Source organism: Hippocampus guttulatus, chromosome 15 (genome assembly GCF_054856545.1).
Source record: "Hippocampus guttulatus isolate MCC_2025c chromosome 15, RoL_Hgut_1.0, whole genome shotgun sequence".
NCBI classification, from domain to species: domain Eukaryota; kingdom Metazoa; phylum Chordata; class Actinopteri; order Syngnathiformes; family Syngnathidae; genus Hippocampus; species Hippocampus guttulatus.
In genome coordinates, this window is record NC_141275.1 from 6119290 (window position 1) to 6137472 (window position 18183).

Here is an 18183-nt window from a genome sequence, read left to right on the forward strand (position 1 = left end):
AACTCACCAAGGAGGGTGGTGTGCAAAGGAGGATTCTGGGCGTGACTGCTGATGTTTACCAGTGTAGTCAAAATGATCTCTTCATCCATTTCATATACCCCTTTTTGTAATACCTTTTCCAATTGGTTTTGAGTGAGAGGTAGGGTACAGACATAGAACCATTCACACTCAAATGGACACCCATGGACAATTTAGAGTCTTCAGATTACCTAACATACATGTTTTTGGAATGTCGGATTAAACCAGAGCAAAAGAAAAGAATTGCTCTTGTATAGCATGACTTTAAAAAAAATTGTGGGGTTTTTTTTTGGTTTGTTTTTTTTGGGATGTGCAATGGTACGACAACAATATAAGACTGCCTTCAGGAAGCATACCGTTCTTTTCAACAACAACTGTGGTGACATAATGCACAATATTTTTTTTTTAAGTCTTGAAATGAAAGAAATACTGCTCAACCAGGATGACCATCTATTTATTGGTCACAATAAATGCAGTGCTTTAGTCGTTTAATCACCGGCTGACACCTTTTGTTTCAAGTAGTTACTTATTGTTTCAATGACTCCTTCCTGCTCGAAGTCCCACAAGACAAAGTGAATAAAAAGACTCTCCTGAATTTCAACAGCAGATTATACCTTTTTTTTTTCGGGACCATCTCCTGCCATATTTCAGGGTCAACCACATGCACTACTACCCAGAGGATGACGGTGAATTGCCTGCCGATGAAGATGGAGACTACGCCGATGATTATCGCAGTGACAACAGGTCAATGACACGCTCGATACACATTGTATCACGTTGACTTGTTGAACCGCTGTTAATACTCAAGTCATTCATTAAATCATCCGTGCATTATCTTAACGCGGACCCGACCAGGATTTAATTTGATTAGAACAGATAAAATGCGAGTTTTGAGATTTAAAAAAAAAAAATGCACTTGAATTGCCCTCAACAAGCGCTTCCTTACAGTTGCAGCAAAGATAAATCCATATAATGTGCTGGATGTGTTTGTATTTACCACTTATGCAGAAAGCTTTTCAATTTCAGTTTATCAGTCTATTTATATCGGTATATTACAGTATCGTTATATTCATTTTTAAATCGTGACAATGGTCTGAATGTGACCTTTAGATCTTGACATAAAAGTCTCGCTCATCCACTTCTGTCTGGTGGATATTTCAGAGCAAAGAGAAAATCAAGCAGCTCTCCATCCCCACGACCAAAGAAAAGAAAGAAGAAGAAATCTGGCCGCCGAAGAAGTCGGTGAGTGGATAAACGCTGCTTGGAGTGGCTGATAAAATAACGTTATTAAAAAGATTTGTACAGTATTCTTGTAGATTATTCAATAGCCTTGGGATAGATATACAGAGTGATTCATTCACTGATATCTGACCGTATTTTCCGCACTATAAGGCGCTTCGAAGTATAAGGCGCAACGAATGACCTATTTTAAAACTGTTTTCATAAATAGGGCGCACCGCATTATAAAGCACATAGAAGGAAGCTACAATAGTGGCTACGGTTGCGTTACGCATCCACTAGATGGAGCTATGATAATGGGAATACAATACAATACAGCTTTATTTGTATCGAGCCTTCACAACCACTGCAGCTGTAACAAAGCACCTCACAGAACATTTAAAATAGTACCTCCAAGAAATCAGAATAGTGGTCCATATATAAGGCGCAGCGGATTATAAAGTGCACAAGAAAACGGAATGCTTTTCGATGCGCCTTATTGTGCGGAAAATCACGGAAACTGGGGAGGATGCAAAATAAAACTAACCTGGTGTGCAACAAATCAGTCGTTTTTGTGAGGAAAAGCGTAAAGAAAGAGTTAAAGGACAAGTACATATTATGGTTGTCGCAGGATCTTTGCATGTGTGTCGTCAGAAGTACTCATGAGCAAATTATTCTGATGTATGAATGGAAACAGTTGGATTGTGGCGGAACAACAGTTAATTGTTCTACCTGTCACAATATGTCACCGGTATTGATAGATGAACAAAGATACATAATTTTAATGATTCAAAACTAAATAAATAATCAATTATAGTGAAAATGGAGAATTTCTCACTGCATGCCTGCCGGTGTTTCATGGCACAGTGGGCGGGAGTCGTTGACTAAGCGTGACACATGAAGTTTCCATTCACAGGTTTGGCAGCTCATCACCCAATCGCAAACAGAAGAAGAAAAAGAGTGGGAAGAGACACAAGCATTCCAGGTGTGTGCATTTATAAACAATGTATAAAGTATATGTGAGTCATCACTGGAAGCTATTAATGTTCAGGGAAAAAAATCTCACTCTTGCTGTTGAAGAGCAACTGATTTCCCCTCTCGTTAACCACATTGGCCTTTCATGCATTGACCTTGCTTCCGTTTGCCTTGGCAGAGAAGAGGAGAAAGTGGCTAAGAAAGGAATGAAAGAAAAGGAAGAAAAAGGGAAGATGAAAAAGAGGCAAGACAGGGAGGAAGGTGCAGACAGACAGTTAGCAAAGGAGGTGAGGAATAAATGATGGATGGTAAGAAAGCAGGAAAATGGATTGTGAAAGGAGGCTTTGTGAGTATGAAGAAAGTCAGCTGTGTACACACCCACAACGGCGCAAGACACCCATTTGTAACTGTGCCAAGCTGCACGCATCTGCAGAAATTGCAATACCCAGCCTACCCAGCCCGTGCTAGACTTTCACTGTGCACAAAAATAGAACCAATGGCAAAATTAAGACTAACTTACTACCTCATCAGAATATCAACTTTTATATAGGGAATATTTCGCTAAAAATATGACTTTTCAACTCACGTAAAATTTTGTCCTCTTCAAGTACATGAACATAATGAAAAAAATCTGCCCTTGCATACACTCTTGCATACACATAATATGACCCTCTGTCATTTGCATACATACAGAAAATTCCAAACGAACCAGTCCAGTCACACACAGAATGGAACCACCTGTACTTTTTTTTTTGGCATACACTCGTACACACAATATGCTTGTTAATATAGTTTATCATGGGGACTAGTGGGTCCAAATGTACAGCCCGAACAACACCCCCTCCTTGTGTGCAGGAGATTTGCATACCAGAAGAAATAATGACCCTCTTCTCAATTATCAAACACTACAGGACCCTTGTTCCCCACTTTCCAGCCACACCTCCTCTATCTCACTCCTCTCTGCCCCTCTTCTGTCACCCGAGTGTCACACTACAGCTGCTCTGCGGTGCACATGTTGTCGGTGCTTGAATAATGCATGGCCGAGGCACGTAGGGAAAGCAGAAAGGCTTCCACCCCAGAGACGGCCTCCCTTGTTGATATTCGCCCCTTTTAAGTCGCACATGCGGGTGGAAAGTGAGGGGGCAGTACTGGATTCTTACGATGCCATGAAATTTATACGGCTACTTGTACTTGTAAACATCTTGGCAAAACAGCTGAGATTTATGTAATAATGTCATGCATTTCCTATGCGGCTATTTTGGTCAACAATGAGTTCCCCAGAACGACTCCCCCTCGCCACAAGCACACAGGTGGCTCCCTCCGAAAGGGGAAAAATGGGTTGCTGCAATAATTCATATATCAGCCTGTGAGAGTTTTATTACCCCTTTTTCACCTTTCTCCTGCTGCCACGCCAGCGGACGCTGTCGGTGTGTGAATCGGTAGGGAAGCTGTGGGTCTCCTCCGCAAAATAGCAACAACTCCCACAGACCTTCACGAATTTCCATGGAAACCGCGACAAGGGTGACATTAAAGTGATATGGACGGCTGTGCGCGGCGGGGGGAGCTGTCATTGAACGCCTGGGTCAATAAATAAAGTCAATATAGTGTATCTCGTGCAGGAACCAGGAAGCTGCATCTGACTACACAAGAGCTTCCTTTCTTTTCACACATAGTAACTGCATGTAAGGACATGCCAGTGTTTGGATTCTGACATTGAGTCACGTGTTAGGTGGGACCGGTCGTGAATTTTAGTCCAAATATTTCCAGCAATTATTTGAAATTCCACTGTTATTTTGCTGCTCGTAAAAGGTCAGCCACCATCACAAATCGCAATGTGGAATTATGTCAAATCAATTCTCCGGTTAAAAATATCTTTCCTGCAGTACACACATGAATAATTCAGTTTCTGAAGCTGTCTAATAATAGCTTTGTTATACTTTTGTAGGTCGGCATCAGGCTCCACCAAAAAGAGGAGGTACAGGTATGTGTGTGGGGAAAGAGAAGGAAACTGGAAACCAAGTGCCAAGTGAAAAATATTGCGCAATGAAACAACGAAGGACACGCGATGCTTGATTTTCTCTCTCATTGGTTTTACAATGTTAAACTGGATACAGTTTAATTGCAAATTAAACTGCGATGTCAGTTGCTCTTGCTGTATTTTGTACAGCACACAGAGTTCATCCTCGAATAGCTTGTTTTTGGTTATACAATTTTTTGGTCAACTTTCTTCTTACGCCACCTCTGTTCTCGAAGACGCCATATGACACATTTTCCTTGGTGTTCGGTTTGAATCCAATATATAGTCCAAGAAAGGGAGTGATGACCTGTTAAATATAATAATAATAATGATTATTATTATTACTGTTAAATATTGAATTAAAAATTGTTCTTGACCGGTCTCTCGATTTTGTTTCAGGTCAGGCAGCCCAAAGGACAAACACAAAGATAAGAAAAAGAGGTGAGTCACCCACCCAACATCTTATTCCCATGTCAAGCTGTCAGAATTATTGGATTGATACCACCGTACTACACTTATTTTATAGATACTGTGCATTTTGCAGATTTCAGAATTTCATTTGAGAAAGCAATAGATGACTGGAACAGTGAAAAAAAATCGGCCGAGTTGTGAGCAAGGGGTCCGGTCCGTCATACATTTATATTGTTGTTTTTTTTTAAAAATCTTTTATGTCCGATTCAGTTTTATATAGAATGCTTAAGAGTATAAAACACCAATTGGTTTTCATCCCCGCTTTCTACTATCCCTTGGCTCAATCTCAAAATATTCCTCTGTGCCTTGTCCCGCTTTACATACAATCAGATGGATGACCGAGTTTGCGCGCTTGTGTGTATGTCCCTGTGGTGTACTCATACATACAAATTCCTTCCTGTTTTGTGCGTGTCTGTTTGTCCGTTTATGGCTTTTCGTTTAGGTCCCCCGCAGAGACCCCCAGGAGGAGCGTACAGCGTCAAGGCAGCTGTTGCAGCAGCCGCAGCGCTTCTCTGTCATCCGCTGGGAGCGCCTCCAAATCTCCCAGCAGGTACATTGCACAAATGACACACGTGTGTGATTTTCCCCACACAGCGGTATCACCCTGGCGTGTCACAAGCACTTAGAATTCATTTATTTTCCTTTTTTTGGGGAGGTTTAGAATAAAAATGGGACGTGTTGGCATATCTTATCATGACCCCCATGAGATGTATTTTAACGCAAATGTAATTTCCTGGTGTTCAATCCAAATCACTGGATATGTAACTGTTTAAAGGCCTTTGGGGGAGTCTATTATTTACATTTATTTAGAAATATGATTAGACTCAAATGGCAGAAGATAACATAAAACAGTATGGAACACATTGATACAGGCTGAAAAATGTGTAGTGTGCGAGTAGGATTACATCAAGTGTGTTTATGGCCATCGTGTGGACATAAGGTAAAATATGATGAAACAAAGTGAGTGAGAGAGATGGGGTATTTAATATCGGAAAACATAAAATAAATCATAATATGCCACCACATTAGCGAGACCAATAGGTCGAGGAGCGCCCCCAATGTCAGCACATTAACTAGTTGGCCATCAAATTTGCTAGCTTGGTGAAGTTCAACTATTATTGTCATCTATGTGCATGCATTCAATGTTGTACATGGTAAATGCAAAAAAAACCAAAAACCTGGCGACCAGTTCAGGGGTTTATCCCGCCTTATGCCTGAAGTCAGCTGGGATAGGCTCCAGCAACTCCCGAGACCCTCTTCAGCATAAGTGCTGTTGAAAATGGATAGATGGATGGTGACAATTTGTATTTTACCCTGGACCAAAAAATCTGTCATTTATTGGCTCTTCTCTTCCAGACTGAACTCCAAGCACAAGAGAGGTGGAAAGAAGGCAGCAAGTGCTTCACTATCCCCCGGCCCCAACAGTCCCACCGCTTGGCATAATGGAGACCACCCCAAGCGCAGTCACAACTGCCACAAAGCCGGCAGACTCAACCACACAGATGGTGATAAGGTGCAAGATGTATGTAATCTCCTCTATTCTACCCCCTTAATCCTCCCCCTTCCCCAACCTGCCCACCGTTTCTAACGTAAACATTTTCTTTATTCTTTTCATAAGTAATTCATAGGTTACAGGGCATATGCTCTCTGATTGTCCTGATATGTGATGTTTAGAAGACCCGTTGCTTTGTATCTGGCTTTCTTTTGACTCCTCTGCCATCTTGTTCATTGTTCTTGTTTTGTGGCACCACAGACGAAGGTTCCTTCAGAGTGTGTGTGTGTGTGTGTGTGTGTGTGTGTGTGTGTGCGTGTGTGTGTGTGTGTGTTTGTTCCGGATAGATCCCCTGAGTAAAAAATTAGCATATGTTCCTCACATGCAAAATCGAGCCATCTCAGAATATTATGATGCCAAATTAATGAGCAAAATAACCTGTGGTACCTTTCAGGTGGTTGCTCACTGAGGCATATGAATATAATAAGGGGGGAGGGGGGGGGGCGTTGAGCGAGTTCATGGCAGGTATGACTGACTGCAAACACTGCGCACAGATATCAAGGATATACCAAGGATGTGTGTAATTAACACAAATAGGTGTTACAGAACTTTTCAAAGCAAAACGGAAAATGATGGCGACCCCAATCAGGCACATGATATCGAAAGCTATTTATGTAATCACTCCATGAGCTGAAAACCCCAGAAAGCTCTAGCTGCTATTATCCCTGCCCTGAGCAAATTGCTTTTTTTTTTTTAAACCACCGCAGCTTCCCAAAGCAATGAAGTGGCATAATACGCATGCCGTTAAAAATATAATTTTTTGGGGGGGGGGGGGGGGGTTGTGTACAAAATGTAGTACATGGAAAAAAAATTGGAGAAAATATGCTTAAACTACAATGATAATACTAATAATCCAAACACAAAAATGATAAATAGTTCATGTGTGACTAAATAGAAAAGATCAAGATCGCAGATCTCCTGTGTGTCAATTTAGAGTTTTGCAATGAGGGGGGTTGTGATGTTGATTCGGTTCACTTCCCTCACTCCCCAAATAAGAGACTGAGGGGTGATTGGTATGACCAAAAATTCATATCAGGACATCAACTGAATCTCTTGACTCCAACGGTAGCTATCGTCGTGTACACGTAAGCATACAAATTATAATGGCAGTATTGTTCTTTAAATGTGAAACATAATTATTTCCTTGTCGAAGAAATTATCCAAACATTTGTCTCTCTGCTTCTTATACTTTGGGGTTTAAAATAGAGCAAAGAAATGCAAATCTATTGCTAATATTACCACAATTTTATATTTTAAATCAAATACTTTTGACCTTACAAGCACCTTGTCCTGGTTGACCTGATTGATTTTTATTTGGCGGTTAGGGGGTTGGAGGGGGGTCCTGTGTTCTTTGCTATACTGTATTATTTTCTCTATCCACACAATTTATCTGCTAATTTGCTTTTCAAAGCTGATTGCTCTCCGCTTTAATGCAGTTCTAGCCAGACTTCTGTGAAACGAGTATTATACACCAAAGCCCTTTTTTTCAGTTTTTGGGCAATGGCAAAGACAGACCATGGCTTGCGTCCAAAAATGTGCCTTAATCTCATCCGTAGTCTCGATGCCGCGCAAATTCGGTTAGCAAGTTAGCATCCCACCCCGACAGTTTGCGAACAGCAGCTTGAAGCTGATTGATTTGCATGACCTGTTTCACTCGCCGCCTGCTGCTTCGGATTCGTGAGCTTGGCAGGAGAGGAGGGAGATGGCGTTTTTGTGAGAAAGTTGATGCAACAGACTCGGGGTCAGGAAGGGGTCAGCGCTACCAAAAAAGAAAAAATAAATAAATAAACGGAGGTTTAACAATCACGTGATTGCTTTGTCTGTAATCGTTATTTTGATTTTTAAAAAACTAAGTGGTTCAGCCCCAGTTTACACATCTGCCTGTAGTTCATGTGTAGCTCCCTCTTATGTTGCTGGAAAATAGGTCACTCAATTCTGTCTTTATCTTGTGTACCAAGCTCTCCTTAGGACAATTAGAACAATTATTTTGGGGGAAAACGCAACCAGAACTAAACTAGAATGATCGCTATATTATCGAAATGAATCTTTCCGAAGTCGTTTAAAGCGCATTGCTGCCTCCTGTTTTGTATTCTTGCATGTGTCTTCTGAGGCCTCATCTGATCTCTGTCTGCTTCTGCCATTCATTCTTCTTTTTTTTTTAACCCCTTTAATCAATCTACGTGGTGTTTAACAATTATTAAATTCCCCAATGTCTGTTTTGTTTATATAAAAAGCACTCAAATGCTTTGGAGCTGGACCAAGTAGGTTAACTGGGTATGTGGAATTGTTTCTTCTTGTCAATCCAGTCGTCTTTCTGTCAAAACTAAGCTCTGCTCAGTCATAGATTCTCCTTTCCTGCAGGGGCACTACAGCAGGAGTTAATCGATTCGATTTTCTTTTTCCATGTCAGTGTGCATGTTGCCTCCAGGTGGCAGTATCTTCTCTGTGTTGACTACTGTCTCTATGCTGATATTTAGGGTGGCGAATGGCAAACAAGCTTTGTTAAGGTGCCTATTTCGTTTGCCTTTGAATATTTCAAGCATCTTAGCAACCATTATTTAGGTGTTGTTGACCTTCAACAAAAGGTGGTTATTGTGTGAGCATTCCCTGGGTGAAATCAATTTTGAGTTACCGTGCTGCAGCTGTGTGGTTTCGCAAATGTGATTGATTGATTGATTGATTTTTGACAGTTTCAGTTGATATATACACATATTTTGCCCTTGACTTACATTTGGGTCTGTCTCATTTCAAAACACTACTGGATGCTTTCCCAAGGGATTTTTTTGTTTGTTTGTTTGGGTTGGGCCGTGCTTAGACAAAAATGGGGAAATTAACATATAAACGTTGGCAATGAATAAATGAAAATATAACGGCATATATATATACTGTGTATATATATATATATATATATATATATATATATATATACTGTATATATACAGTATATATATATTATAGGTCACACCGATGGTTTTAAGTTTTAAAATGATTCGTGTTGTCATTTTTTTAGATCCCTGAATGTTACAAAAAAAATGACATTTCATGCAATACTAAAATGTATGGAAGGGGAGTATAGCCGGTGAAGAAAAAATAAAAAGGTTGTCAAGATTCTCGTCATTATCTCAGAATTCTGACATTATTCTCAGAATTCTGACTTTAAAGTCAATTCCTAATCATCTTGCGTAGAAATAATGAATGTGCTTAGGAATGTTTTTTTCATTTCATTTCATTCATTTTTTTTTTAACATGGAAAAAAAGCTTCATCTATGACTAAATGTGTTTGCATACAAGCTGGGTACATGTCATGGTTACTTTCCCAGCTCTGATAAAAAGCAGCACACCAAAGGGAAAGCATCCAAGGATGAGAGTGAGACAGTGTCAAACAGGGGTCGCCGCGTAAACTAAAAGAAGCGGACCCTACGGATGATGTGGGTCATCACATACTTTTATTATTAACATTGGCGTTGTATTTTAAAGGGACCCGAGCCATTTTCAACATGTTTCTCTGTCACCCAAGTTGAAACCATAGGCTCACTTTAAGGCTGCGTTTGGAATCATTTACTTATTCCCTCCTCCCTAATCACAAATTTTATAGGGATTTTTATATCGTGGCGGGGGGGGGATTCACTGAAAAAGTGTTTCACCGGTGATAAACCTTCTGTCCAAAAAAAGATGAACAAATGGGTCATTCTAATAACATATTGTTTTAATATGAGTCAATCATAAAATTAACAGCTCCGAAATTATGACAAGCAAAGCACTTTATGCCCGGCTGTGTTAATGTGTTGCATTACTTTGAGTCAAGATATTTTTGCTTCACAGCACTTTATTAGCTATTTTCTGTCTCGAATGTATTGCTTTCTAGTATCCGGCGGCTATTGGCTTTTTTTTCAAGATGCATTGTGGGATACATAGGGAATAACCTCTACTCGCTACACATTTGAAGCGCACTGCAAAATAGCACATTGGAAGGAAGTAGTGGATAGGGGGTGATTCCGGACACAGCTTTATATGTGCCGTTTTCAAAAAATAAACACACTTTACCAAAAAGAGGTGCTGACATCAAAATAGCAGTAGTACTGTTGGTGGTGGTAGTATTAAATAGTTGTAGAAGTAGTCATAGTAGTATTCGTAGGAGTAGTGGTAGTCAAAGATGGAGTCAAATGTAACGATGGCCCAGGCCAAACTATGACTGGGGTCCCTTTCAAATGTACCAACTCTCGCAAGCTCATCTTAGCGGTGACACTTTTCCTCCCTCTTGTCCAGCCATCTGTGTCATGTGACTCACAGCTGACTCTTGTTGTTGTTGCATTTTTTTTCTCCCCTTCCCGCATATCTTCCACATCTGCCAGCTCTGCATGCACACCTTACCTACCCCCCACCCCCCTCCACTACTTTGATAATAAACAACTGAATATCCACTCGCCTCTATCTTCTGCCCCTTCCCTGTTTGGATACAAATATGGCTGCATTTGTACAAAGCGAAAAAGACAAAGCAAATCATGTTGTTTCTAGAATCATCCTAATTTTCCATCTGGATTTTTTTTTTCCATTTTGTTTAGATTTTATGGGGTTTGATTATTTCTCGTTAGTCTCTGGACGAAAATGTAGCTTTGTTACTAAAAGAGGTCATTGTCTTTTTCCCATATCGCTGCGGAGAACATTCCCTTCTATCTTTTTTTCTTTGTTTCCTTGTTTTGTTGATATTGCATCCGTGTCACTGATTGAAACGGAAGGTAGGTAACGCTTTGCCCTACGCACGTGATCTTTATGCAGATGAGAATGTGACAAGCACCCTAGCCTGAGTGACGTCCATGTTTCTCTCTTTTTCTCTTTCGCTCTGTTGTTTTACAAGTGGTCTTTAAAAAAAAAAAAATTAACTTCATCGATGATGATTTTACCCTTGGAAGATTTGTTACATACTGAGAGCGCTACTTTTTCTTTTTGCACCTTAAATTCATTCTCAAAGCCAGGTGTTTCGGTGGATCTCCCTGGTCCATTTTCTCTGTCAACATTTGGGTTTTTTTCCGTTTGAGTAGAATGCATTTGTTGTCTGTAGGTGGATCGAACATCTTGTGATTTCTGCAATTTTTTTCTCTCCCCCACAATAGTTGTCACTATTGAGTGCGAGTTTTCTAATGACAGCATATTACTAAGCTGTCTTCTGTCTGGAGGTCAGAGGATCTATTTACCGGAAGGATCACATTTATAGCATCTCAGGTTGTGAAGCATTTCAGAGCTACACTGACCAGTCACATTATATCATCTCCCCTTGCACAATCGAATGAGATCCAATACAAGGGCTGTATATTTAAAAACAAAACAAAAAAAAAAAAAAAAACACGTCTTCACTCAAGACAATAATGCTCACGTTTGGTTGGTATTGTCTGAGAGTGGGTAAAAGTGGCAACGACAATTGAGCTTTATTACATCCACCAAGTATTTTGATTGTCTTTTGTTCATGAATTAGTGCATTGGTACCTTGACATTTGAATTTGATTAATTAATTCAAAGCAACAACAACAACAAAAAAATAAATAAACCATCAAGCGACAGCTCTTCACTTGAAAAACGTGTTCATCGGGGGTACTTGTCAATCAGGCTATCGCTGCGTTACGTAAAAACTACACTACCGTTTTCCATTAAACTTTGTGGTGTGAGCCAAAGCTCATTCCATTTTTTTCAAGACAGGACCATTAATTCTTCTCAGCCAACCACTGTCCGACATTACCAACCTTGAGTCTTTTCTGTTCGCAGACGTTAACTTTTAAAATGAGCATTTTGTTTAGCTGAAGCCATGTGTTTATCAATACATTGGAACCTCTATTTAATAGATGAATTGGGGAAAGAGTTTGAGCTGGTTTTTCGTGAAAGTACTTTTAAAAAATCCCAGTAAAGTATTATAAGTACAAAATATAACAAAAGCATGACACCATTTGAAAGTTTATCCAGCTATCGCTGGTTCTTTGGTGGTGGTGGTGGTGGGGGGATAATGGGTTTCAGCTGTTCGCCCGAGCTGCGATGACAAAACAAACTATACAACGCACCAAAAATAGCAAGCTTGATAGATGCTTATGCAAGCTGCCTCCATAGCTATGAAACATTAGATATGGCATGCTACTTTTGAGCTAAGCTAATGTCCAAGGCTCAATTGCCTTCGATCAGAACATTTCCTCGACTAACGTGGCCCTGGTGTCGGTGTGTCTGTGGAGTGTTTGTCTACGTCTCTGGATTGAGTCACAGTGCCACCTATTGGTCATGTGGCCAATTCGAATCAACACAATTTGACACCTACTGTACAATAATAATAATAATAATAATAATACATTTTATTTATAAGCGCCTTTCAAGACACCCAAGGACACTTTACAAGAACAAAAAACACAAAACAATTCGGGTTGAGCAGCGGCAGCCAAAACGCGCCAGCGTTTTGAATATGACCCTAGAAAGCATGCTCAGTTACCACCATACTTCCTGTTTTTTATTTTACTGTTTGTCCACAATGTTTTTTTTCATCCAAAAATGTACTGCAATTGTAACTTTACTACTACGTTAGCTTGTTCAACTTCCATCCAAATCTGGGGTAAGGGCTTGTTGTATGAATAGAACTCTGTCGTCGCCTGTATACGTACAGGCGGTGGCTACAAATATGTCTTTGTTGACAGAGATTTTTATGACTGTCATAATGCAGATACTGTTAATAAAGTCAATTTCATTTGACATTCTGGGTTTTGCCATCCCGGTGGACATGCATTCTACTCAGTGCCATTCTTTCTTTCTTTGTATGATCAATGTGTTTGATGGAGCTCTTGTGTTGGATCTCATAAGCACACGAGTGCCCATTAAAGTGTCCTGTGAATCGATATACTGTACACTTGATAATCGTACGATTGTTTGCTTTGGTATTGAGATTTTTCTTTGGCCTTTAAGACGGAGATGGCCCTGGAAAGTGTGGACCTTCAAGTATTTTAAGTAATGTATCCATGAATACTCTAAGCATTGCGCTTATAACACGATCTCATCACATTTGTTGTTTCAGGAGGAATATATACTTTCAATGACCTCAAATTCATGTATTAAGACACAGTAAAAATATCTAAAATCGTATGAAATATTTGTAATAACAAAATATAGTCTAGGGCAGGGATGGGCAACTAGTGGCGAGCGGGCCCCATGCAGCCTGCAACCACCATCAGAGTGACCCCCTTCATTAATTTTCAAAAAAAGAAAAAATGTTTTGGGGGTGGGGAATGTCTTAGACTTTTTTTTTATACAAACCCGAATAAGTCTTCACAATGAATGATGATCCTACAAAAACCATGAAAAATTATATATATATACCTGTATATATAAAGAGGAAGAAAATCAATATGAATCCCTGTGAATATGGTGGAGTTGACTGTCAGTTTAGCTAATAATATCACCAATCACCACCAGATGGCAGACATGTCTTAGTTGTACTTATATATGTGTATATATATATATACTGCCCTGACCTACAGTGTGAGAAGGCCTAATAATTTTGCTTGTTTTGTGCCATCCTTGAATGGCATTTTTTTTTAATGCAAGAGATCCACAGACTTAAATATGAATGCACTCTCAATAGGCCCCTTGCGGCTAAAGCTAGCGGTTAGCCATCTTAGTTTGCCGATGTTGTTGACTTCAGTTTTTTCTGAAAACATCAGTCTCTCTTTTACAGTCGGATCCCCCGTATGGAGAAATGAGAGCCTTTCAAAGAAAGACTTTAATTGTTTGCAATGGCCATTCAGAGTACTGTATTTTCCGCACTATATGGCGCACCTAATGGCATTCAATTTTCTCAAAAGTCAACAGTGCGCCTTACAATCCGATGCACCTTATTAATGGATCACTATTCAGATTTTTTTGGAGGAAGTATTTTTAAATGTTCTGTGAAGCGCTTTGATACAGCTGCAGCGGTTGTTCAAGCTCTGTATAGATAAAGCTGTTTTGTATTGTATTGCGTAGCTCCATCTAGTGGATTAATAACGCAACCACAGCCACGATTTTAGCTTCCTCCTATACGCCTTATAATGTGGAGCGCCCTTCATATGAAAACAGTTTTAATGTAGGTCATTCATCGAAGGTGCGCCTTATACTCCGAAGTGCCTTATAGAGTGGAAAATACGGTAGATCATCTCTGTATCATGAATTGTGACTGACAAAGACTAGTTTCGCAGTGAACTTTGTCTTGATGGTCTTTGCTTTAATTTCATTGTTGATGGTTCTGAAAGGATGATGCAGACAAATCTTTGAATAGCACTCAGAGATATACGTGATAAGGGAACATTTAAAATCACATTCTTACTGATGAAATGTACACATAGTGCTTCTCCCAAACTTATTGGTAGAGCCGTATGCCATACATGGTTGCATTTTTTGCAGTGGAGATTTATGTTATTCATCTGATTAGGAACTGGGTGGTCCTATTTGGCCGCCAAGTAGCACAGATGAAAAATTGTTGACCCCCTCCATCATTTACCAGGAAGTTGCCCATCCCTGGTCTAGGGTATTTCAGTCACAACATACTTTTAACTGGTTGGTTCACGGAATCTCCCTGAAGACACTTCAAAACAAACTTTAATACTTTGAGTAAGTTATATTCAAAAAGCCCACAGAATTGAAAAGCTCAAAGTGGCGTCCGGGTGAATGAGTGAATTACCCGGGAAGGAAAAGGGTAAATGCTGATGTTCCTGGAAGTGGTTAGCCCTGAGGAAATACTCCAGGTGCGACGGACCCCACATGCCGTCATGGTCCTCTTTGCTATGACTTTTTTTCCCATTGATTTCTATGCACTGTCTCATGAGTCACTGACAGGGAAGGGTTTTGTGTCTTTTTCTCTTGCATTTTGTGAAATCTAATGATGCACTTATGTTGCCCCACTTTTCCCTTTTCTTCATACCTTACCTACTAAAGGAGGGAATACCACTTTATTGGTAAGTGGATGCTAACCAGAAGGGAGTTAAACAAGAATAAAAAAGAAACGAAAATGGGTCGCTGTTCACATGTCAGCACTTGTCTTCAGGGGGAAAAAAAATCCAGAAAGAGAAAATTGAGTAGTTGATTATTGTTTCTGATTCGACTGATTGAATAATTGTGATCTTTATTTTGTTCCCTCCATTTCTGTGATGTTCCGTCCAGTTGTCTTCTCTTACTTTTTACTTTCATTTCTTTGACATCATGACTTTAAAATAAAAATTTAAAAAAGTCCTCTTTTTTTCTCTCTCTCTACACTATCTGTAGCTCTTTCTGCCTCTGCTCTATTATTTGGTTCACTTTTTTGGGGGCACTTCTCCCTCTCTACCTTCTTCTAGTTTGTTTTTGCGGTTATGATTTCTTCACCTCATTATGATTTTGCATGCCAAGTATTGCATGCGCTGCACCATAGAGGACTATCTGTAAGCCATATGGACAAAACTTAGATCTTTTTCTTTCTGATGTTACCTTCGTTTGGTACACCGTAGCACTCAGTAACATAAAAACGTAAAAAAAAAAAAAAAAAACATTCTAATCCTCCTTTGTCCTTTTTCCTCCTTTTTCTTTTTTTTTGGGTTTTTGTCTTTGTTGGTTATCATTTCTTTACAGAAGCCGCGGATACCGGCTCCTGGCTCCAAGATCATCCAGTCCACTTTGCTGAAAGAACAGAAGCTCTATAGCGCCCCCAGCAAGAACCAAGCAGTGCCGACCTGCACCTCGGGTGAAGCTGGAAGTGTGGACAGCGGGAACACGTCAGGGAGGAGAGCGAGTCAGCGAGGACGGAATAAGGGCTGCCACTCTCCTGCTCACAGCAGCGACTCGGCACGTTCCCACAACAACCACGCTCACAGAGGAAGGAGCAGCCGCCATCAGAGAAAGTAAGAAGAATGTTTTTAATATCCTGTTGGACCCCATCCGTCCATCTGTTTTGTCTCCTTGCCGCCCTGCTTCAAAGTCACTGCAGCTGGAAGCTGTCCCAACTGACTTGGCGTGAGAGGCAGGTTTCACGACAGATTACAATCACATCATCATAAATTTCTGAAATTTCTATGCCCCTTCACCTACATAAAAGCGTCCTTCTGCACTACACACAGAATGGAAATGGCAGTCACTTCCACACATAATACCGTATTGGCCCGAATATACGACGGCCCTGATTATAAGACGGCCCCCTCTTTTTCAAGACTCAAGTTTGAATAAAGACTTTTTGAACACCAAATTCATTTTCATACAGAAAATAATTACAGTGCATCTAAAACAAATGATTATAACAATATATTTGTGAGAAAAAGCATGTTATTATGCCTCATTCAAATCTTAATATCTGAACATTTAAATATGTCAACTAAAGTGCAATCATATTCGTAAATGAATGGCTTCTGGGGTTTGAAATGTAAATTACATCACAAATTCTCCTCAGCTGCCCACTTTTCTCCATATTGTCACTTTTTCTCCATTTTCTGTTGTCTCTTCTATTATTTTCTTCTGTTTTCCTTCTTACCACTATTTTTTAATTTTTCTTCTACGTGCTATCGCTATTTTTATTTTTATTCTTCGTGACGGGTTCACTTTGGCCTGGGGAGTCAAGTTCAGCATTCGCTTCAATGTTATCTGGCGCCATCTGGCGTCGTGAATGGGTATAATGTTTAGACCCCGAATTAAAGACGACCCCCCACATTATTTCAATGCAAAAAAACACTGTCTTATATTCGGGCCAATACGGTATAAACAGTACATCATGGCATGTCCACACTAATTGTCAGCATCTGATCGTCCATTTTTATCCGCTCGTGATAAAAATCGGCACAGATTCTTTGCGGTTTCATCCATGTTAAAAAAAAAAAGGTTGTTTGTCCTCCACCATGTTGAAACTGTCAGTGTGCGTCTGGTGTGTCACATTTAAAGGGAATGACAGGAGCCAATTTGAGTGACCTTGTTGGTGCTAGGGGGGAAATATAATGGCATGCATCTGGTGTCATTCATGAGTCACCATGTTAGCGCTTTTTTTTAACCTTTGCTAGGATTAGATGCCATGGCTACACCTCCACCCCCACACCCACTGTGTATTGTACCAAAAATAGCATTTACAACTAAAAACAACGGTAAAAATAAGATCCATCGATTAAAAGGTCAATATCACAAGCTGCGCGCCGACGGCAGTTGCTATGCTAACGTCTGTTCCCCATTACATTTGAAGGGACTCCCTCCCTTGCCAACATGGCCACCTCCTTGACACGCTTTTTCGGCCTGCTCTAGTCTACTATCACGTCGCTTTATCTTTGACAAGAGAGCAGCACAAGCTGGGAACATGTGATGGAGTACGTCTGTTAATAGCGGCACAGCGCTGTGGAGAATTGCAGTCAATTCTGGAACAGATAACAGACTTTAAAAGGTATAGCTACTGTACAAAGCTTTGCTTTCCTCCCCCAGGACAAAAAGCAGCCATTCCTCCAAGCGTCACCACCGCTCCGGTCGAGGTCAGGCTCACAATCGCAGCCCATCAGCCTCGTCAGGCCGACACTCTCACACGTCAAGCAGAAAGAAAGAGGTGTTGCGGAGCAAACAGAACAGACATCGCAGCAGCTCCTGGAGCAGCGAACGCTCATCGTGTGCCCACAGGGACCGTGGCCTCAGCACGACCAAGTCTCCTCACAACAGACAGAACGCCTCAAGGTGATCACACGCCCGCTCTCACCTTGATTCCCCTTTTTGTCACCTCTTGTGCGCGTTTACCGGGCTTTGCGTGTTACGCAGAGACAGGGACAGCCCAAATCGCTGCGACAGCGACGCAGACAGCCGGGCCCGCCGCCGCTCTCGAAGTTACTCGCCCATTCGCAAACGGAGGAGAGATTCGCCCAGTTTCATGGAGGCTCGCAGGATTACCAGGTAACACAAGACTTCTGGTCGTGTGTGAACATTCAGCCAATATTTGACTGTT

The 18183-nt window shown here is 40.6% G+C and overlaps 1 protein-coding gene across 5 annotated transcripts in view; it reads left to right on the top strand.

The window, feature by feature from the left end:
- srrm3 (serine/arginine repetitive matrix 3) overlaps window positions 1–18183 on the top strand; it is a 57866-nt gene that overhangs the window by 33957 nt on the left and 5726 nt on the right. For 4 of the 5 annotated variants that reach the window (XM_086130556.1, XM_086130558.1, XM_086130559.1 and 1 more), the window contains exons 4-13: window positions 670–762; window positions 1180–1260; window positions 2153–2221; window positions 4157–4192; window positions 4628–4669; window positions 5142–5249; window positions 6056–6221; window positions 15855–16123; window positions 17676–17918; window positions 18000–18131. In XM_086130556.1, the coding sequence (XP_085986682.1) occupies window positions 670–762; window positions 1180–1260; window positions 2153–2221; window positions 4157–4192; window positions 4628–4669; window positions 5142–5249; window positions 6056–6221; window positions 15855–16123; window positions 17676–17918; window positions 18000–18131 (1239 nt within the window). The remainder of the gene's footprint in view (window positions 1–669; window positions 763–1179; window positions 1261–2152; window positions 2222–4156; window positions 4193–4627; window positions 4670–5141; window positions 5250–6055; window positions 6222–15854; window positions 16124–17675; window positions 17919–17999; window positions 18132–18183) is intronic. The other variant, XM_086130557.1, reaches the window with a different exon arrangement.